The sequence below is a fragment of the Chenopodium album genome, chromosome 25 (assembly GCF_948465745.1).
Source record: "Chenopodium album chromosome 25, dcCheAlbu1.1, whole genome shotgun sequence".
Taxonomy (NCBI): Eukaryota; Viridiplantae; Streptophyta; class Magnoliopsida; order Caryophyllales; family Amaranthaceae; genus Chenopodium; species Chenopodium album.
The window spans coordinates 3,317,350-3,339,493 of record NC_137858.1 but is presented as its reverse complement, the minus strand read 5'-3'; the positions used below and the strand labels follow the sequence as shown (position 1 = coordinate 3,339,493).

At 37.3% G+C, this 22,144-nt stretch overlaps 2 protein-coding genes across 2 annotated transcripts; one reads left to right on the top strand and one right to left on the bottom strand.

Moving 5' to 3' along the window:
• Nucleotides 1-724: 724 nt before the first annotated feature.
• Nucleotides 725-5,065, bottom strand: LOC145613023 (putative alkaline/neutral invertase F). The gene is made up of 4 exons (XM_081668093.1): nucleotides 4,514-5,065; nucleotides 2,192-2,635; nucleotides 1,356-1,914; nucleotides 725-1,023 (listed from the first exon to the last, which is right to left on the bottom strand). The coding sequence occupies exons 1-4, from the start codon at nucleotides 5,063-5,065 to the stop codon at nucleotides 725-727; spliced, it is 1,854 nt and encodes a 617-aa protein (XP_081524219.1).
• Nucleotides 5,066-6,417: 1,352 nt separating this feature from the next.
• Nucleotides 6,418-21,034, top strand: LOC145613022 (uncharacterized). Its single transcript, XM_081668092.1, has 17 exons — nucleotides 6,418-6,825; nucleotides 7,178-9,871; nucleotides 10,557-11,016; nucleotides 11,756-11,984; nucleotides 13,253-13,417; nucleotides 13,597-13,869; nucleotides 13,961-14,206; nucleotides 15,278-15,673; nucleotides 15,754-15,841; nucleotides 15,889-17,138; nucleotides 17,239-17,295; nucleotides 17,502-17,930; nucleotides 18,694-18,917; nucleotides 19,468-19,601; nucleotides 19,852-20,115; nucleotides 20,202-20,380; nucleotides 20,459-21,034. The coding sequence occupies exons 1-17, from the start codon at nucleotides 6,453-6,455 to the stop codon at nucleotides 20,558-20,560; spliced, it is 7,563 nt and encodes a 2,520-aa protein (XP_081524218.1). The 5' UTR covers nucleotides 6,418-6,452; the 3' UTR covers nucleotides 20,561-21,034.
• Nucleotides 21,035-22,144: the final 1,110 nt, after the last annotated feature.

Here is a 22,144-nt window from a genome sequence, read left to right as displayed (position 1 = left end):
CCATAGAATCATGGGACTTAATAAGGTTTTTTTAACGACTTAGTTTAAGCAATAAGTTACTGATTAGTATAGCTTGAGATCATACCAAATTGCTAGAATTTTCAAACATGAAAGACTTAAAGAGGAGAATCAAATGGAACATCTGTTAGTATGAATGCAATGTGTGCAGAAAGGGGTAAATGTAGTGTAAACCAATCCTACTCTTAACTACTTTTTATGAATCTACATTGAGTTCATTCTCTCAATTTACACACGCCCACAAAAGGAAAAAATGAGGATAACTCAAGTAATATGCCAGCATAGCTGTAAGTTGTGAGACATGCATAAAACTGCTGATTCTCCACATTCCATTATAAACTAGAGCTGCAACTGATGAAGAGGATTTCACTCCCCAATTTTCGAACAATCTGACATAAACTAGAGTTAAAAAAAAAAAAAAGGAAAAAAAAGAGCAACAAATGAGCACTGAGCGATTGAGCATGTCTAGTAACCATCATATTAGCTAGATTGCCACCAATGCAAACACCATATCAATGTTCTGATAGATGAAACAGAATATAGACAGTGCTAAAACATAAAATTCCTTCCAAAATATGCACAGAACAGTTTTTACCTTTCACCTCTCTTATTTACAGCCTTAATAGCATTTCCTATACTTAGCAGTTAGCACTGGTGCTGTCTACTAAAAGAGATCCAAAGAAGTGGGAAGAAGATGACTGGCTAGTTAGTTACTCCATGAGGCAGAGCGAATAAGCTTGGGCTTGGCAATTGTCTTGTCTTCCTCGAGTGAGACCAGCAGAAGATTGGCTGGATTTTCAAGCATCTTCTTGGCGACCAGGTAGCCAGAAATACTCCAGGTCTGGAACTTTCTTGCTTGCTTCCCAATATAGCGACCTGTCTTCCCATCATAGTACTCTGGCCAGCCATCATTGGAAAGGCGTTTCTCCACCAGCTCTATGGCATTTCTGGCCATCTGAGGCCTCGCAGTCTTGATGCATGCAGACACCAGTAACCACAGCAGAACTGCAATAATTGAGCGAAGGTGATAAATAATAACACAAAAGCTTAAAATGTTTTGTAATAGCATGAGAAATGCACCCTAGAGAGAAAAAAGTTGTAGTATGTTCACAACTTCATACAGCATCACTGCATGAAACACAGATGTATTGTCATTTGTCAACATGTCAAAGAGATTATCAGTCACAAATATGAAGTTAAATTCTTGTCTTGCAACTTGAAGATAAACACAAATTCTAAAGCTTATATAGTGGTTTAACACAGCCACAAATACACCAAGTAGAAAAATCTTGGAGCACTAAGTTTGAAGTCAGTAAACTTTGCATCAGGAAACTCACCTGGCCAAGATCCACCATTATGGTAACTCCACCGAGTATTCTTGGAATCAAACCCTGTGATAATGTTCCAGTCATTACCTTCTAGCGCTGGATAAGAGATTTTCAAGGGCATCTCTCCAACTAACTCATCCCAACGAGCCTCAATTAAGTCCATTATAGCTGATGCTTGCTTTGGTGTCGCAAGACTGCTTAAGATAGCAATGCAGTTACCAAGTAAGAACCACCTGAAATCCATGCGAGCTGGGCTGACATTGCCAATGAAATAACCACCCCGTAAGGGCATGAACTCAAATAGCCAATCAGGAATTGACTCCGGGGATACATTGAACTTGTTTAAAGCAGTGTGAGAGTATTCTTCTGTTTTATAGCGGTATATGTTATTCAACTGGGTATAATCAAGCCAGTAATATGTCCGAATATGGTAACTAAGTGCCTTGATCTTGGAATTGATCTTGTCCAGCAATTCTTTGTTGTCAGGCACTTCTTTCAACATGTTTTTGGCACATCTCAGTGCAAAAAAGAAAAGAGCCTGAATCTCAATTGGATACCCATATATTCCCTGCCCAATTGATGATTATGGATAAAGTTAGTAAGAAATTGGAAGCAGGCAGGCATGTTACAAACAATTTTAACCACAGTAATCTGTTCACTTATTGGCTTTAAGACATTATCAGATGAGTGTCTATGATTTAGGTAGAAGAAGTTATTTAATCCAAAATAGAAGAAGCATAGGATTTTGTAGTTTCAATATGCTAGTTATAAATAAACTGGTTGAACATAAACCAAGTGAATCATTCTTCAACACCAGAAAAGGAAAGGGTAAACAAGAAACTAACCATCCTTCTGTCAATCATACAGCATGCATCTGCACAGAGTAGCGAGGGGAAAGTGTCAAAACCATCAGAGAGGCACAGGTCAAGGATCAATTTCATGCCTTTCTGTACATCAGGCTGATCTGCCAGTGAGCGGTCACTTGTGCTTTTGACATAAGACCTCAGCAAGATAATCCACCAGAACCCAGAATCCATAGGTGCAACTCTTCCAATTGCAGTACCACCATAATCCGCTTCCAGAATTTCCTTCACACGCTCATTTTTCTCGTCTATCACAACCTTGAAGCTTGCTGGCATTACACCTTCTCCAAGAGTGAAGTTATCAATCCTCTTTTCACGACCTTGAAGATGGAGAGTTTTAAGCAAGAAGTTCTTCACAATTTCTGTGTCCGGGGGATCTCTCATTAGACAAGCTAGAGCACTAGGAACGAAGTCCCTCACAAAAACCTACACATTGGAAAAAGTGAATCAGTACGTGCAACTCCACATGGTTCACCTCAAGAATATCAAAGACAAATGCAGTACATAAATAAAATGACATTTGAGAGTTAGTTCTTTAGCTGCGCTGTAAACAATTTTAGAGAGCCACAAACATTTATGGTTTACCTAATTAGCTGATCTTTGTGGTTATAAGCTATGGTCTATGGACTTACTTAACTACCCACATCTGAAACCCCTATTATAAATTTGTTAAGTGCAGACAAATATCTTATTAATAAGTTGATAATCTAATAGAGCTACTTGACAAATCACTCAGAACCACTGACTGAGCTAAGTATGTACATGAATGACAAAGGCAAGGCATTAGTACGTGGAAGATACATGCTCGAATACTAATGGTTCAAAATTGATATGCCTAGTTTTGCATCCTATTGCAGAATTAAAGGTTATTGAGAAGACCTGTATAAATCAGGGGAGAATCATAATATCTAATAGCTACCTGCGCTAAGTTGAGCTATGATAAAATTAAGTCCGGATTCCCTGCTTCCCCAACCATTATCAATTCAACATTCAATAATTGGAAAGGTTAGGATCAGAAGTTGACTAATCTCAGTGACAAGAAAATGGTCATTCAAATTAAAATTCTGATGTTGATCAATCTAAATTTTCATAACCTTTTTCGTTTTTATATCAACTCTGCATCAACACAAAGTGTCAAAATATTCAAATGTCCAACTCCATGAGCTACTGGTTATATAATAAAGTTTTATTACAAGCATAATTCAAAGAAAGTGTATTGATAGTTCATACATACGCAGCCTAGAGCATTCATGAATTAGTGCAATGCAATATAAAAGGCCAGCATAACATGAATGATTTAGCAGCAATAATCTGTCTTGAAGAAGAGGTATACTATATATCAGGGTAACAATTGTTACTTCTACTTACTTGCCAAATCAACCACGTCTATCTACCAGCTTTAATATCTTACACTTTAGGGGCTAGGGCTCTTGCGTACACCCTAGTGCACATCACATTATATACAGTACACACTAATTGTGTGCAAACAGTAGCATATCACATTGGCCATTGCTCAAGATTTAGTACATTTTATGCGTCCTAATCACCAATCTCAACAGAAAAACACACGTTGATTGCATCTAGACATGGAAATTTGGTTGTGCAACCAGCAACAAATAACATGCTTTTTCAATGACCTAGCACTACTAGAAAAGTTTGCTCTCAGTATTACGGAATTATTACCTATTTACCTGCTATGCTTTATATTTCAATTTTTGGCTAGTAAATTGATTCAAATCAAAATGACAACTAATAATTCCAGAGAAATCTGCTGCGTAATCTCCATAACAAACACGGAAAACAAATTTCTCCTCACATGAGATTTTCACATTCATAAATGTCAAATAGTTTTACAAAATAATTGCTATGAAACCACAGAATAATCAACAAAAAAATCCAGTAAAGCTAAGCAGATACGGTATATAAATGCTACTCCGTGACAAAAATAATTGAAAAAAAAAAATTAAAAAAAATAGAAAAACAGAGACGATCTCGCATTAATCGACGCCATAAATTTATATTTATACTTATTCCAAATATTGAACAAATTCATGAAAATCTAGAATAAAAACAACAACACTAGAGTATTCTACTCCAAACAATGACCAACTAAAATCTGGAAAATAAATATTAAGAAACAACATCAAAAGACCGAAAGCTAGAAAATAAGAAATGTAATGAAAATTGCTGATAAATCTTCAGATCATCTTCGCATAGATTAGAAATCAAATAAAAATAGAATCTCAAGAAATTACAGCAAAAAATCTTGCCGTAAAATTTCAAAAACTAATAGAGAAAATATACCTGATTATAGTTGAGCGCCTCAGCACTAGGATCGGAAGCAGCAACAGTTCCAACAGATATTCCTTTGTAGTAAACATAAGATTTCTCTAACAAGCTCCAAGCCTCCTTCACCATTGGATGCTCTGCTATAGGAATAGGATGCTGAAAACATCCATTAGCACCGTTGGATTTCACCGCACCTCCAGATTTCGGCGTATTTCCGTTGCATTTTCCGGCGCTTCCGCTCTGCTCGCATAAGCTCTCGAGGTTTGCAGCCGAAGTCGAAGACCTGACGGAGACTGGACGCAGCGTTGTTTCGAGACAAACACTGTCAACAGTAATCGAACTCTTCTCCGAACCTCCGGCGTCTGGATTCTCCGACGAAGAAGCACTTTCTTCGGTGGTTGTTACGGCGGTGCTGCTGTTGTTGTTGTCGATTTCTTCATTTTCGTTGACGACGCTGAAAGCCACATGACGTTCAAGAGAAGGAGAATGTGGTTTCTCTGATGGAGGTGGAATTTCGGTGATTTCTTCTGGAATGAGGTTGTTGTTATCTGGTTCAGTGGACGCCATTGATGAGAGAGAAAATGGAGGTTTGAAAATTTTGTACTGAACTGATTGCAGGGATGAAAGGGGGTTGATATATAGTGGAATGATTTTGGCGCTGAGATAAAACAGTGATGGTTTTTGCCCCAAATAAGACGTTACAATTACAAATATGCCATTGTTTGGGAAATTAGTGATGGGATAATTTTGATGTTTGAAATAGGGCTTTTCTGAAGATAGCAAAAAGGTCAATTTTATGAGTTTTATTTTGCTAGTCCAATATATTGCCTAAGTGAAATGAACCATCTTGCTTAATTTGGGATTTTGCCGTGCTTTATCTAAGATCGCTAACGTCAATATTCCTAAGTTCTTTTTACAACGAATTTAGGCAGAATCAGAATTTTAACAATGGTTATGAATGAAGGGTAAGGGATTAGAAGTTTAGAGAACACGTGACTTTTAGTAGATAAAGTAATGTTCTAACCATTAAGCTGCTGCTTGTTTGGCAAGTTTAAACACTTTATTACACTTTGTATTCTGTATAAATGAATTTTAACTAACTATTTTTTAATTTTAAATCTGGTAGGGCACGTGTCCTACCAGGACACAAAGTGGCTCCGCCACTGAATGTATTTTAGTGTTGATTTTGCTAACAAAAAATAACAAGAAATTAACCATCCAATTAATTAAAAAACTTTGGCTAGTTAAGTGCTTTTCACCATTATGGGTTGACTTGTGATAAGTGTCAATCCGATAGGACATAGGACGCCTTCTCCTTTTCACCCCTACGTCTCAACTTCTCAAGTAACCTTGAGAGAGCTCAATTAGTACTTGTACATAATTTTGTGTACCTTCTTAGTCATTTGCCTTTTTAATGCAATGTTATTCACATTACGACCTATTTAATTTTATACAAAGCCTATATTTATATTTGGATTATAAAATGTGTAGCAATTTCTATGATGTACTTTACAATAATCAATATGTATTTGTTATAAGATTATCGATCAAATTGTAAAAAATTAATTGTAAGGAAACATAACTAAGCAAGGCGGCTTGATTTCGTGACTTAAAAGTCACATGATCAAATCCCATCAAAGGGTTCTTTAAGGCTACATATGCCTAAGACTTGTAAGAGGTTACACCAATTCAATATGATCCAGAGTAATTAACCAGCCTTTTTTTTTTTCTTTTTTCTTCTTTTTCTTTTTGACGAAAGCAAGCCCTAATTTGAATTTATTGGTAATCAAACAAATATTTTGGGAGTAAAGTAAAATTTGGGTGCATTTGGCAGTAAAATAAAATTCACAGCAGTCAAAAGTACACTATTTTCCATTGAACTCGAATCATCTTCACCTCCAACTCAAAGATCACATCACACCATCAAAACTCAACCTCATCAAAACCCACAACAATGGCGGAACCTACCACCGCCGATCTAACCGACCACCTTCCTCTGCAACTAATCAAATCAGAAACAATTCCTCCATCTCCAAACCTCTCAGAATCCGGATCTTCCGCCGTCGATTGGTTGCCGGACTTCGCCGGATACTCATGGATTGCTTATGGAGCTTCCTCTCTCCTCGTTATCTCTCACTTTCCTTCTCCTCTCTCTCCTCAACAGTCTCGCATTGGCCCTGTTTTCCGGCAAGTCTTCGAACTTCTCCCTTCTTCCGACTTCTCCGACGTCGTCTCCGTCGCTTGGTCGCCGGCGGTTCCTTCTTCCGGCGATCTTGCTGCCGCCGCTGATAATCGTGTTTTTCTGTTTCAATATGATTCTTCTCCAGGTATTTTTTGCAGTTTTTACAAATTTCGATATTATAGGGCTGAAATTTAGTGTGATTGTTGTTTCTAGAATTTGCTTTGTAAGATTCTCTGAAATTCGTAGAATTATCTGAGTTGAACTTATTTTGAGCTTGTTCACGCTGAATAATTCATTTGAACTTGAGTTTTTAGCTCTGATGCCATTGATGTAGATTCATAGATTATAATACATTGGATAGAGGTCAGAATTTTATTTTTGTTGCAAATTTATTGATTGAATTCACTTGCTATGAGTTCAAGTTTATGTGCACATCAAATTTGTGGACTAATGTTGTCTGTATAAAGTTCGGGATCAATTAATTTACTCATATTCAGGTTCTTTTTGTTGGAGTCAGACTGCTACATTGGTGCAATCTGCCAAGGCTGAGGCCGTGGCGTGGACGGGCTCCGGAGATGGAATAATAGCTGCAGGGAAAGAAGTAGTTTTATGGAAAAGAAACATAAAGTCTTGGGAGATAGCATGGAAGTTCAGAATGAAGGTTCCTCAAACTCTGGTTTCCGCGACATGGTCGCTTGATGGAGTTTCAGCAACTGGTGCATATCCTACTAGTTATCATGTTAATGGATTAGCTAATGTGCCTTGTAGTGAAAGTGATCGTGTTAGTGTGTTCCAGTATGATGGAAAAGCTGGATATGTTGCTGCTGAATTACGGCATCCTCAACCTGTTTTGGCAATTCAATGGAGACCTTGTGGTGGACGCCAGTTAAATGGAGATTTTCTATATGCACCAAGGCATGTTCTGCTAACTAGCAGTGTAGATGGGACTGTCAGGTTGTGGTGTGAGATTGATGACAGCAGAATGCGGAAGGGCAGTAAAGATAACCGTGAAACTTCAACCCCTAGACGATCTTTTTGTGTGGTTACTGCCATCGAAATTAATCAGTCATTGGGTGGTACTCTGGGCAAAGATATTTTCTTAGAGTGGGCTCTGGAAATAGATGGCATGGTTTGTGTGGGAGATGGACTTAACAAAAATTACACCGATGAGAGATGCCAAAGTGACGAGGTTGGCAGTTGTGAGTGGTTGATTGGGATCGGTCCTGGCCAAATGCACACGTTTTGGGCTGTGCACTGCCTTGACGACATTGCTACAATGCGGTCTCCACGAGTGACATTATGGAAGAAGCAGGAAGTATCGGAGGCTGGTATGAGAAGCTCCTGTAGAAATATTGGTCCAAGGTGCTACAGAGAATCTTATTTTAACAAAGTCTCTATCAAGAGGAATAGACTCTTTGGTCCACCAGCCATATGCTCATTACTTCAATTATTACCTTGTAACTCCTTTATCTGGTCAGTGTTATATGATCAAACATTACAGAAGGTAGAGGGGAAATCTCTTCTAGTACGTGAAACAGATAAATTGTCGTGTCAATCTGTTAGAATCTTGGATACTCTTGGTCACACTGGTAAAATTTTACAAGTTGCTGTTCATCCTTGTACAAATGAAGTTGAACTAGCTGTTTCCTTGGATTCTAATGGGTTACTTATGTTCTGGTCAATTTCCAACAATTCTAATAGCCTTCCTGGTCTGCCAACCTTTACTCCTTCATGGAAAATTGTGGGGAACCTTGTCCTGCAATATACTATATCTCGGGATATGAGCTTGTATTGGGCACCATCATGGTTGGAAGAAGACCAGATTCTTCTCATTGGACATGCTCAGGGAATAGACTGCCTTATTGTAAGAAATTGTGTAACTGAAGAAGACAATATACTATGCCATAAACTCTGCACTATTCCTTTCGCTGTGCGTGATCACTTAGATGGGCCTGACAAAATTGTCTCAGTTCCCTTACATTCCACTTATGAAGAGAATATCAAATCCAATAATTTCTTTCTTATGGGAGTATGGATGAAGAGCTGTGAAATTCAGTCCTGGAAATTGACCTTGCAATCCTATGAGCATTGTGAAAGTGTCCACCTGTACAATTCTGACACTGGATATAATGCTGACTGCAGCATATGTATATATAAAACTGACTTTGCTGGCAAAACATATTGCATGGCTGTGAGTCCGTGTTCATCAGATTTTTCAGATGTTCATAATGACATTACAAGTATCTCTGTGGTGTCTCCTAGTATGTCAATGGATTCTCTGCAGAACAACTTGGTAAACGATTCTTGTCTAAATATCTTTCCATTTCACATGGCCACAGGACACTCCGATGGTAGATCAAGACTCTGGAGGATTAACCTATCTGATTTATCAGTTGGTCAGACTCCTTTTGAGCTTGTAGGCATAATTAGCTCCCTTCAAAACCCTGTCACTGCAATATCTGTAGCTGATTGGGGTCAGAAGATTGCAACAATATGTTCAGATGGTCATGGAAATAATGTGAACATGCTTTATATATGGGAACCTCTGCATCTCACAGGTGCTGGGACTCTGGAATTGGAAGACAAGATATGCTTGAATGGTAAATTTATGGCTTTCAAATGGTTTCAAATAGAAAATATATTATTTCTTGGGGTATGCTTTCAGAATGAGCTGCGCATTTATTCCCGAAGAGTTTGTAGCGTTCACATTTCATATGATCAGGAAAAACTGCCAGAATTGTCCTCTTGGGTTTGCATTGCCATTGTGCGTACTTCGCCTACTATCTGTGACTTTGTTCTAGGGCCTAGGAGTACACTTGTAATTATTCATGAGAATTTCTTTACTCTCTTCAGTCACTGGTCATTCTTTACAGGTAACAAGCATTCGCCTGATAATACTGATTTGTATTTTAAAAGTGGGATGGTTAGTTATAATCCTGCATACTCTGTGGGTAAAATTCATGTCTTTGAAGAGTTGTCATTTGAAAAAAGCAGTGAGAGAGATTCTTTCTGCCCTCCTATGACAAAGGCACATAATGATGTATGTAGCTTTCTGATTGGAGATGGTACTGAACCAAACATTATCCCAGTGAACAAGAATTGCTTCTTGAAGATGACAGTTGTTGCTGAAAAATTTTCTGGTCCTCTGCCTTTCTACCACCCTGAGGCACTCTTGACAAATATATATTCAGGTATGTTTAAATCATTACATCTGTGGTATTCTATGTTAGAAGAAATAGGGGGGGGGGGGGGGGGGGGAGTAGAAGAGATAGGAAAAAAAATTGTTAATTTGGTTAGACAGGAAAAAAATTGTTAATTTGGTTTCGGAAAAGGCTTATGCCAGCCAGTTAGGAAAGACAATGAACTGCTGATGTCCAGTTCTACACTACACTTGCTGGCCTTTCCTGTTCTATTATATGCTCTGCTTGAGGCCAATAATTTTATATTCATGGAGAAAAATATTTACAATCAATTTTTTTTTAACCTTAACCTTGTATTTCATGCCTTCTTACCTCTCACGTGTTGTTTGGATACACGAGAATTTGTTTTGTTGAAAATTTTAGAATGCGATAGGATTCAGTATTAATATATATTTGCTCTTATGGGCATCATCAGAAAGGACCAACACTTATCTTCTTGGACTGTTTGGATCATGGAAGTATATATGCCTGAAGAAGTGTAAATTTTATCTGCATCTGATCGTAATAATTCGGTTTTTTGTTGTGAGTCAAAGACAATGTTCCAATTTTCACTTTGTAACCATGTGCTTTTTGTGATACAAAGATTTCTGTTACTCTTAACATTGAGATGTAATATTTTAGCATTTTTTGGTGCTGCTATTGTAATTTATTAAATGGGTGCTCTAAAATGTTATAGGCAACTGGAGACGTGCATATGTAGCTGTTTGTCATCTTTTTGAGTGTTTAACCTCTAATTCTGCCATTGGCCAAGGAGTTTCTCCACCAAAGTCTAGCATCACTATTACACAGATCACACTCTCAAAGTATTTCGAAGGACAGTCATTAAAAGTAGGAGCTAGTCAAGGACTCCAGTGGAGCAATAACTTCGACACAAACAATTGTTCTCGGAAGTCAGATGAAGGGCTGATGCGTTTTGCAGATACTTCTGCGGGTGATGTAATGAATTGTTTGCCTGCTGCATCTGCCACAAGCTCTGAGTCATATGGATTTCATAAAATACTGGAGAAATTCCATGGTCATCAAGGTTTTACTGATTCACAGAAGATGCAGATGCTTGCAATTATAGACCTTCTGAATGAAATTAGTAATTCACAATCGACCTCTGCATATGGAAGCCTTGATGACACAGGAAGAAGGTAACGGTAAAGAACTTTGCACTATCAAACCTTGATCTCTTCAACTCATGTATTTCAGTTTTAACAAATTTCAATGATTAATAAAGATCAGTTTTGATTGATATAAATTCAATTTTTATAAGGGACAATGAGCTTTTGATCAGCATAAATCTCTTTATCTGAAATCTATATATGTTGAAGAGAACAGAGCCTACTGCAGGATTTTAATTTGCCTACACCTGTTTTGGTAACTTAATGTGAAATACTGTTTCTAATTAAGATACTTCTCTTTGCATCAATAGATTCTAGGTTTTTCTGCCTCTTAGGATTGTGCATGATTTATTCATCTTTGTAGTTGAGGAATAGAACAAAATCTATTAGCTTAGCTAATGAGTCATGTTAGCTGAATTGTAATCCAGTCTATTTGTGTGGGAAACTGTATATGACCTGGACACATGCACCACATGAACAAAACTGATAGCATTTTGTGTGTACGTTTGTGTGTGTGCGTGTGTGTATATTACATTTCCTCCCTCAAGTCAAGTGTTTTTTTTTTATGGTAAGTTAGCAAGCCTTCCAATAACCCCCAACCTCCGCCCTGCAGTTACCGGTAAAGCAAAAGCTGTATGATCCTTTGTCTTTGAAGGGTGCAATCTGTTTTATAGTGTTTATTCTTGTAGTTTACTTATTTTTAACCTTCATCATTTTCCGACATTAGATGCTCTGTAGTTTATGACACCTATCATTGGTTTAATGTAAGGTTCTGGTGTGGAATAAGGCTTCAGCAACTGGATTATCATCGGAGATACCATAAGACTCCATCAATTGAAGAATTAGTTGTTGATTCTAGGCTGATGGTTTGGGCCTTCCATTCTGATTGTCAAGCGATCTTATTTAGTACTATTCTACCGACTGAACCGACTTGGGAAGATATGCGGAAGTTGGGTGTTGGCTTTTGGTTTACAAATCTTTCAGATCTGCGCAGTAAGGTATATTGGAATTGTTATGTAATTAGTTCCTTTTATCTGTTATTGTCATGGTTTCTAGAGAGTTTGGACTGAAATGAGAACTCTCTGAAAGCTTCTATCTAGGCAAGCCTTAGGGATCCGTTAAAAATATTTTTTTAAAAAGACCCTACACTGGTCACTAGAGCTGCTCTGCTGTTGCTCCTTGTATTTCTTCAGACTGTCATAGTGCCATCTATATTGAAATTGATTTTGAACTCAGTGCTCCTTGTTGGTGTCAATTAACTTTTTCAGCTAGTCATTTGTCAAAAAATGCTTTAGTATGATCTTGCTTTGAGTACTAATGGCAGTTATTTTCTGTATTTTCTCTTGTCATGCTCATCTTCTGATTATCTACTTCCTTGGGTAATAGATCTAGTTCAATTTAGCTTACTCTTTGTTTATCAAAACTATAAGTTGTTAAATGCATAAAGTTCACAAGTTGTCTTAATACACCCCTTCTTAGTCTTTCAAGAGTAGTAGTTATCTTGTTCCCGTAACTAGATGCAGTGAGAAACTAAAGGCTAGCTTGGTATCACCTTTTTTTCCTCCAATTCATTTACTTCTTAAAGGTCACATGAAAAAACTTACCATCCATCTAGAAGTCTTCCACACCTATTTAGTTCTCGTTCATCAGAAGAAGACTAAAGACTAAAGAGTGCCTAGAAAACAAAGATAGCAGCAGGAGAACATGTTGGCCAATGTTACAAGAAACAGTATTAGATGCTCATTAATTCTTATGCATTAGTCTGAATTGTCCTATAGTATGGATCAGAGGAAATATTCTGTGGTAAAATCAAATAGACTTAGAAGTCAAGGTCTATATAGAAGTCAAGAACTTGGACTTTATGTGCTTTAAAGCTAGTTCCAAAAGTCAGTTAGGGGCAATTGATATTCATATTATATTCTGCTACAATTTTAATGTTATTTTGTTTTATTTAAGTCTTCTTTCTTTCTCCTGATTTTCAACCTCTTGGGTGATATTTGGATGTTCTAGCTGTCCCTTCACAGAAGACACTGCTTCTCTGTAGAGTGTGCCATAATTATTGTATAACCATACATATAGCATATTATCAAGAAGAATAGATAAAATGGGCTATAAATCTTAAAAAGATTTTCTGATATAGGAAATCTGAATATACACCCTGATGAAGCTTGCTATTTCCTGTAGATTTGCTTACTGCATATGTACTACTAAGCAAATATTATGGCATAAGCTTGCAAAAAAATTTATATACAAGTTTTTTCTGCAGATGGAAAAGCTGGCTAGATCTCGATATCTGACAAATAAAGATCCAAAGGCGTGTGCCTTACTGTACATAGCATTAAATAGACTTCAAGTCTTGACTGGCCTCTTCAAGATCAGTAAGGATGAGACAGACAAGCCCCTAGTTGCATTTCTATCTCGCAATTTTCAGGTGCTCCTTAAATCTTAACTCGAGAACTGACTATTTCCCTCACATAAAAAGAATTGTATTGTTTTTCACCACAGTGCGTCATTCCATTGTTGAGTGAAACCTATATCTTGCATGTTCGTATCAAAACTCATATATCCTACTTGCTTAATGTAGAATCTGTTATATTGGTTGTCATATAGGAAGAGAGACATAGAGCTGCTGCTTTAAAAAATGCTTATGTGTTGATGGGGAGGCATCGATATGAGTTAGCAATTGCTTTCTTTTTGCTTGGAGGTGATACAATTTCTGCTATCACTGTTTGTGCTAAGACTCTTGGAGATGAACAACTTGCTCTTGTGATTTGCCGGCTCATTGAGGGGCAAGGTGGAGCATCGGAGCGCCATCTAATATTAAAGATTTTACTTCCATCTGCAATTGAGAAAGGCGACTACTGGCTTGCGAGTATTCTAGAGGTGGCTTGCTATGACTATCTTTAATACTTTGTTTGAGAATACTCTTGAATTTTATGCTTTTCATTTCTAAACTATCAGTCTTTCTTTGCAGTGGGTGTTGGGTAATTACCTCCAGTCCTTTCTTATTGCTCTTGGTTTGCAAGGGGATTCTTATGCCACTGAGTTTGAAAATTCATTTAGATCTGCCGCTTTTCTTGACCCTAGTATTGGTCAGTACTGCCAAATGTTGACAGCCAAGAATGTCTTAAAAAATGCTGTTGGGGAGCAGAACATTGCAATTTTGTGTCGTTGGACTATAGTGATGACTGCTTCTGCATTTAACAAACGTGGCCTTCCGGTATGTCTAGTTCAACTGTTTTATAGTATTGTTAAAATGCTAATCAAATAATTTTTCCTAAGTCATATCCTTTGTAAGTCCTTTGTTATTTAGAATAGATAAAGGTGCGTCAAGTTTCAGTATGCTACTTCTTACATGAGTTTTTAAGCGTAGGATTGATAAAGAAATGACTCAGATGAGCAATGCTGTTTCTAATTGTCATGTACAAAAAGAAATGACTTTAAAAGTCTGTCGCATCATTCACTTGTAAACCTTCATGAGTAAATTGGTAGTAAAAGGTTCTTATAGTCTCTAGAAAATGCTGTTGTGACAAGATAATGGGGAATTTTTTTGGCAGTCTCAAATGAGTAGTAACTAGTAAGACAATATTGCTATAGCTGAAATTAAATCTGTATATAATCCTATATTTCTATTAATGTTGAATGTATGAATAATGTCTGATGAAAAACCAATGTCACTTTTACCTGGCTTGTACATAGGTGACTTTGAGTCTTCCAATACCTGTTAGGAGTAAAATGATAGTACTCCACTACTCCGTATAAAGTTTCTAAGTCTCTAGAAAATGCTAATGTAAGAGGTAGGTGGACAGTTCTGTTTGCACATCCCAAATGAGAAGCAAAACAGTATTGGAATGGATGAAGGGAAGTTCTATGTAATCCTATGAGCATGAGATTGCTTGTTTGTAACATGGATCTTATGCTATGACACAAAATATTTTCTTTTGCATAATAAAACCTGGATAGTTCTAGCAGCAATGTTCCTGAAGTCATTATATCAGATAGGTGTTGCCTGATTTTCTTATAAAGGTGTACGTACTAATTTTTGTTGACAAGTGATGGGGAGCAAAGATGTGCAATTTGATAATTGTTGGCAAGTTATGAAGAACATGGGTCACTATTAAATCTGATCATATATCATACTTTAGTGATTTCCATTGAGGTCCTTATTGTCTCAGTTTTATAAATACACTTTGGCTCCACCATTTCCAATACTACTGTCTGGATAATAACATGAGTGTTTGTTGATTAATCAATTCCTCTTTAAATTTGACTGGCATTATAATGCGATCAGCTTGAAGCTTTGGAATGCCTATCATCATCTGCCAGCGTTCTTGGAGTTCTGGATAAGAGATCAAAGGGTGAAGATTCTGAAATTCTTCCCAGAATACTGCTTCCATCTCCAGCTGATTCTTTTAGGTGGCTCTCACATGAGGTAGCCTGTCATTTGGTTCACCAAGTCAAATTAGATCTAGCCATGCAGTATGCCGCCAAACTTTTTAAGGAGCATCCATGCTGGCTTACCACTAGTTCAGTATTATCAAAATCTGGTACGTTTGATGCGAGCTCACTGGGGCATGAGATAAGTCAATATGATGCTCTTCTTGAAAATTTTGAACAGCTTTTGGATTCCGAATTTGCGTATCTGGAGCAGAAATTTTCTGTGGCCCGGGATGTATTGCTTGATAAGGTAAGTCAGTATTCAATCATTTGATTGTCCCTTTTTAGTTTGGTTGTGAAATGTGCTAAGCTTTCTAAATCTTGATGCAGATTTTTGTTTCTTTAGACAAGGATAAGCTATTGCTCTACAGCTGCAAAGGGTTTGCTTCTCACCTTCATTTGCCTCCGACAAACCATAGTGACAGACTGACAGTACTTCATCCCGGCTGCTCAAATATTTTGTAGATGTGACTGAACAACTGTCTCATTCACTTCCAAGATTTATTATTGCTTGCAGCATAGCTAGTTCCAGGGTCTTGTCTTCATCTGAGCAAAATTTGTCTGTTGTCAAACCATATTGCTTCTTCCAATTTTTGGAATTCTACATGCAGGGTTTTATATTATCAATCTCCAAACTAGAAGCTGCTTTAATGAAGCTTTGTAGTGGTAGTTCTGGAAACTTTGCCGGTCAGTGCATTATTGCTCTTGATCTATGCAAGTATTGTATATATTTCGCTTCAGCAATGCTTCAACATAACCTGAAAGCTCTTGATGCAATGTTGCGACCTGTTTTGGAGTCATGCACTGATGGAACATATGGAGAAATTGACATTGTAAGCTTGAGGACTATACTTGGACAGGTGGTTGAGGCCCTCAGCCTCAAACCATCAGGCCTTAATGGTTTACTGGGCACTCAAGGATTGCAGCAGGAGAGTGGAGGGAATACGTTGTTTACAATTCCTGAAGATGAGATATGGATTATTCTTAAGTCGTGTTTGTGGCAACATTTATCTAAGTTTATTGAATGCCAACTGAATCTTTTATTTAGTAAACTATCTCTTGATGATGCACCTAAGACATCTGTCCTGGATTCTAGTTTATCTCTCCACCCTGATAGTAATTGTTCCCTGAAAAAAGTTAGACAGGTCTTAATGATATTTATTGAAACGATAGGAAACACCTTCACTCATATACCACCTCATACTGCAAGGCAGCTTGCCATTTTTCTTCAGCAGAAAGTACAGAGTGGGACCTCTCTACCTATCCTAACATGGTTGGAGGAATCAAACCAATCTACTCCTAATGTGCTTTGTGAGCATCAGGATGGAAGTCCTGGTTTCTCAGAAACTTCTGATAAAGAAAATTTATGTTCAAGCTGTAAGTTACTAACAATCTGCAATTGTCCTAAAACAGTCTCTGAAATGCTTGCTCAATTACCAGTTAAGTTGTCAGAGCTCATTCACTGGAAGGCTGGTAAAGGGTGGAATCATTTGCATATCGGTGTGCTCGGAGAGCATGAAAAACTGGAAAGTTATAAGCAAGAAGGTATATTTGATAACAGTCCTCGTGGTAATAGAAATAAAAGCCCTTCTGCAGGTTCTGAACAGAGTAAGGACTTTCTGGATTCTGATAGAAAGGGGGAAGCTGTCACAAAAAGGGTAGTTCCTTTCAACAGTCCTAAAGAAATTTACAGGCGAAATGGAGAACTATTGGAGGTGAGTTTCTTCTCTGGACATATTTGTAATTATCATCATTTTCATAACTATTGCCTTTCAACCTTATGTTGAATTTAATTGACTAATCTTTATTGGACAGGCGTTTTGTATCAATTCCATAGAACAACAGCAGGCTGCACTTGCCAGAAACAAAAAGGTACATTGTTGTGCATAAAAAACTTCTTGTTTTGTGTAGCGTAGATAGTGTGAACTATAAACTTACCATTTTTTATAGTTTTGTAAGTTAATACCGTAATACTGAGAATGATGAGTGCTTGGCTTAAGATCTTCAGTTGTTTATCTTTTTATTTTTATTTTTTATAATTTTCTTGCCTGCTAATAATTCAATCATATATTTTACAGGGAATATGTTTCTTTAGTTGGGGTAATGGATTGCCTTTTAGAGATCCATCAGACTATATCTGGGCACAAGCTGATTGGCCACAGAATGGTTGGGCTGGTACCGAGTCTACTCCAGTTCCTACATGTGTCTCTCCTGGTGCTGGTCTTGGAAGTGATAATGGTTCACCGCTTGGATTAGGTGTAGCTACCAATGGTTTTGGTTCTCAAGCAAGACTTGGAAATGATTTAACTGGTGGTGGAGCATTTGGGATCCCAGGTTATGCTGGTATAGGTGCCACTGGCATGGGATGGGGAATTCAAGAGGAATTTGACCAGTGTGTTGATCCACCAGCTACATTGCATAATGTAAATGGAAGTGCTTTAACTGCTCATCCTTCCAGGCCTTTCTTTCTAGTTGGTTCTAGCAACACTCACATTTACCTATGGGAGGTATATGACTACATAAAGATCTTCCAATTGCAATTTTGCATATTTTTGCTTTTAATGTGTTACAGAAACTACAAATTGTGGTTAAATTTCAAGTAGTAGGAAGCCTTGTCTCAAAACTTATTGCCTCAGATACAAGTTAATTTTTTTTGCATTTCAGAATATCCCAGTTTTTTTGGTGCAAAGAATATCCCAGTATTATAATTTGCTTCTTAATAAGCTGATAATGTTTATTCTCTTATGCATATTCTTTTATAGGGCTGCATATAAGCATACACTTTCTTAATTGGTATTAATCAAGGCTTGCATGAAAATAATCACGAGTAAATCAATGCGATTTTTTTTTTTCGATGTAATTAATGTTTGTTTAACTTGGTGTTTCCACTATTGGCTCCCTAGTGCTGCATGTATCAATTTCAAATTTTTAACAATAATTGTATTTGTATCACTGCACAGATTTCCTTACTTTTATAAATGAAAAGAAGATTTGCCAGCTATTCTATAAATACCTCAAATGTGGACACAATAAAACATTAGATATATGAATTTTATTTATTTATTTATTTATTATTACTATTATTATTTTTAATGTCCCTCAGTAACTCTGCTGCTAGATAAACTATTTTTGAGGGACTTTCCTGTATTTTTAGGTCTTAAGGTAGATTTGTGTAAGTATGGTTGCATCTCTTTATTCTACATCTTTCATTCTTGTTTGCTTGCTTGTATACACGATGTCATACTGCTGATTTATATACTATGACTGCAGTTTGGTGAAGAGAAAGCTGCTGCAACTTATGGAATAATAGCTGCAGCTAATATACCTCCTCCATATGCTCTTCCATCTGTTACTAGTTTACAGTTTGATCACTGTGGCCACAGATTTGCTAGCAGTGCATCAGATGGAACTGTGTCCGCCTGGCAATTGGAGGTGGGGGGGAGGAGCAATGTCAGGCCAACTGAGTCATCTCTCTGCTTTAATGGTCATGTGTCGTAAGTATTATTCTTAAAAGACAAGGAACAAACGTACTACTGCAATTCATTTTGTAAAATCTTGTTTGAAAAGTAGTGTGTTTTTTTGTTTGTTTGTGTGTTTTTCTCCCCCTAACTTGTGAAGATGTTGCATCTGTGTGTTATAAAATGCTTTCTCATGAGTTGCTTCCTACACTGTACATTACGATCTTGTGTTATGCCAGGCTAGTTTTTAGACTTAAATAAGATGCATGTGAGCTGTGACTGATATTGCTTCTTTTTCACCATTGCTGTGCTTTGTATTGAACTTAGAACTGCAAAATATGTACCTTTGATGAGCTGGGGTGGGAAGTACACATCCTTATGGCCGTTTCTGGAAGACCATCGAAACACAAAGACACCTTGTCTGCTCACGTTTGATAGAAACTCTCACTAACATGTTAAAACAAAAGATACTGGCTTATATGTTAAGCTTCTGTCTCTTTCTGCATTGATTAAGCTTATATGGTTGCTTTTTTTTTTTTTTTTTTGGTTGGTGAATTAACTATATGGTTGCTGTTTGATTTGACAGGGATGTCTGCTATGTGGCAACCAGTGGATCAATTATTGCTGCTTCTGGTTACAGTTCAAACGGTGTTAATGTGGTTATATGGGATACACTAGCTCCCCCATCGAGCTCCAGAGCTTCTGTGATGTGCCATGAAGGTACTAATTTCAGAAGAGAAAACATTCTTAGCTATTTATATCTTGTCCGAGTTGCTATCAGCTTTAGGATGCTATATTGCTATTCCAGGGAGTAACGAACAGTAGAATTGTTGCTAAAATAGTTATTGAAACACGAATCTACTTATTGATCTTACAATAGCTTTCTCTTATGTTGTGCTATTGCAAGCTGACAAGCCATCACAAACTGTTCTCACATTTATGATTATGTTCTTTTGGCCTCTTGGTGTAGGTGGTGCTAGTTCCATTGCTGTGTTTGATAATGATGTGGGAACTGGTTCTATTTCTCCCCTAATTGTTACTGGTGGAAAAGGTGGTGACGTTGGACTTCATGATTTCCGCTATATAGCCACAGGAAAGACCAAAAGACAGAGACATTTAAACAGTGCTGAGAGGTCTGATACAGCTGCTATAGATATACGATCTGAACACTCCTCAAGTGTCGGAGATCAGAATCGACATGGAATGTTATGGTATATACCAAAGGCTCACTCAGGTAAAGTCTGGTTTCTCAGATTTCCAGTTTCTGTAAATTCTAAATTGTATCTGCTTGACATGCTATGTTTTGAATTTTCACAATAGGGAGCATTTCTAAGATTGCAACGATTCCAAATACTAGTTTTTTCTTGACTGGAAGCAAGGATGGAGATGTTAAACTTTGGGATGCTAAGAGAGCTAGCCTGGTCTTTCATTGGCCAAGGTTGCACGAGAGACATACATTTCTCCAGCGTAGTTCTCAAAGCTTTGGGGGAGTCACTAGGGTGAGTAAACTAACATATTTGTACATCAAAATTTGAAATCTATATCTACTGTTAGTAAATACATACTTGATATCGCAGGTTGGTGTCACAGATATTCAAGTTATTTCTGATGGTTTCCTCACATGTGGTGGTGATGGTTCAGTAAAACTGATCCAGTTGGACAATAATGCTCTCTTGTGAACTATATTGAAAACTAGCTTGACCTATACGTGAGTCAACTTCTGGTATTGCGGTGTGATACCTTCCTGTAATTGCTGGATATTGCTTAGGATCATAATGAGAACCTTCTAGGAGCCACGGAAGACTTTTTTTTTTAATCGAAGTGCAGTTCATCACACAGGCCCCAATCTGAATAACCACGAATCGTGAAACTTCAAAAGCAGTCAAGGATACTTTGCTGCATGTCCATGTTTTAACGAGATTCTACTTGATTTGAGTCCGGGGTGAGATTGCATCTGGCATTGTGTACTTCTGGGAGAAATCTGTAATGAACAAACATTTGTACCCTAACTTGTACACTTAGCTCATATTAAATTTTGTAGGTTTAGTCTGTGGTTACATGTGTATATTTGTAAAAATTGTATAAAGTTGAAAAAAGAAAATATATACTACGTACAATCAAGTATTTTTCTGACCATTTGTATGCGGGCTAGAAAGAATTACTCGTTTCATTGACTCTATAAGGTACATCCTTCGTTTCCAATCATCACTTGGGAGTTGCAGCTTGCAAGTGAGGCTGAGGAAATTTTGATGAAGTTGTGACCACACTTTAATACTTAATAACGAAATAATCTGGATTCAAGATTTATTTATATATCTTGTAAATAAGTTTTAAAAATTCAAAGAACATGAATAAAAATCAACAAACATTAGGGTTAAAACGAAAAAAATATGAATCCTGAAAGAACATAAGGGTTAAAATGAAAGAGCATATAACTCAAACCATCTTTTTATGACAAGCATATTGCATATAAGTATAATACACGAAATCGGAGTGATTTAGAAGGTGTCGGGGGTTGGTGTTGGAGTTTCACAGAACACTACGAGATGAATCCCGAGATCATATAATATTGTGTGGACCCATATATGACCATTATCCGGCAACGTAAAGGCCCCATGAGAGCTTATAGCCAATACAAGAGGCATGTACGAAAATGGGTAAAATGACCATTTAAAAGCAAATTGGATGGTTCCACTCACCCAATTAAACTCTCGGATGGTATTAGGGACCATGGTAAATATCTCGGCAATTTTTATTTACAGGCGAAAAAAGGCCAAAAAATTACAAAAATGAAGGCTATATAATCCACAGTTTTTGAGGAATTTTTGAGGTTTCGAGGCCCCGTGGCGAAAAATATTGAGACCCTAAAGCTGTCAAAAACTGACCCGACCCGAGGACTCGACCTTAACCGACAATGATCTGAACCCAGTCTGTACTCGAACAATGGGGAAGATTATAGCCTTCAATTTTGTAACTTTTCACCACCGGGCCCCATAATCTCAATTTTCCTTAAAAAGCGTGGATTATAACCTTCAATTTTGTAATTTTTTGACCTTTTTTTGCTCGGAAATAAAAATTGCCGAGATGTTAACCATAATCCCTAATACCCTCCAAAAGTCCAATTGGGTTGGTGGAACCATCCGATATGCCCTTAAACGATCATTTTACCCGTTCACAACTTGAAATGATTTCGTAAAATCAAGCCTACCACGGATCATCATATGTGGTTTCAAACGGAATTATATGACCCCGAGATGTATCCC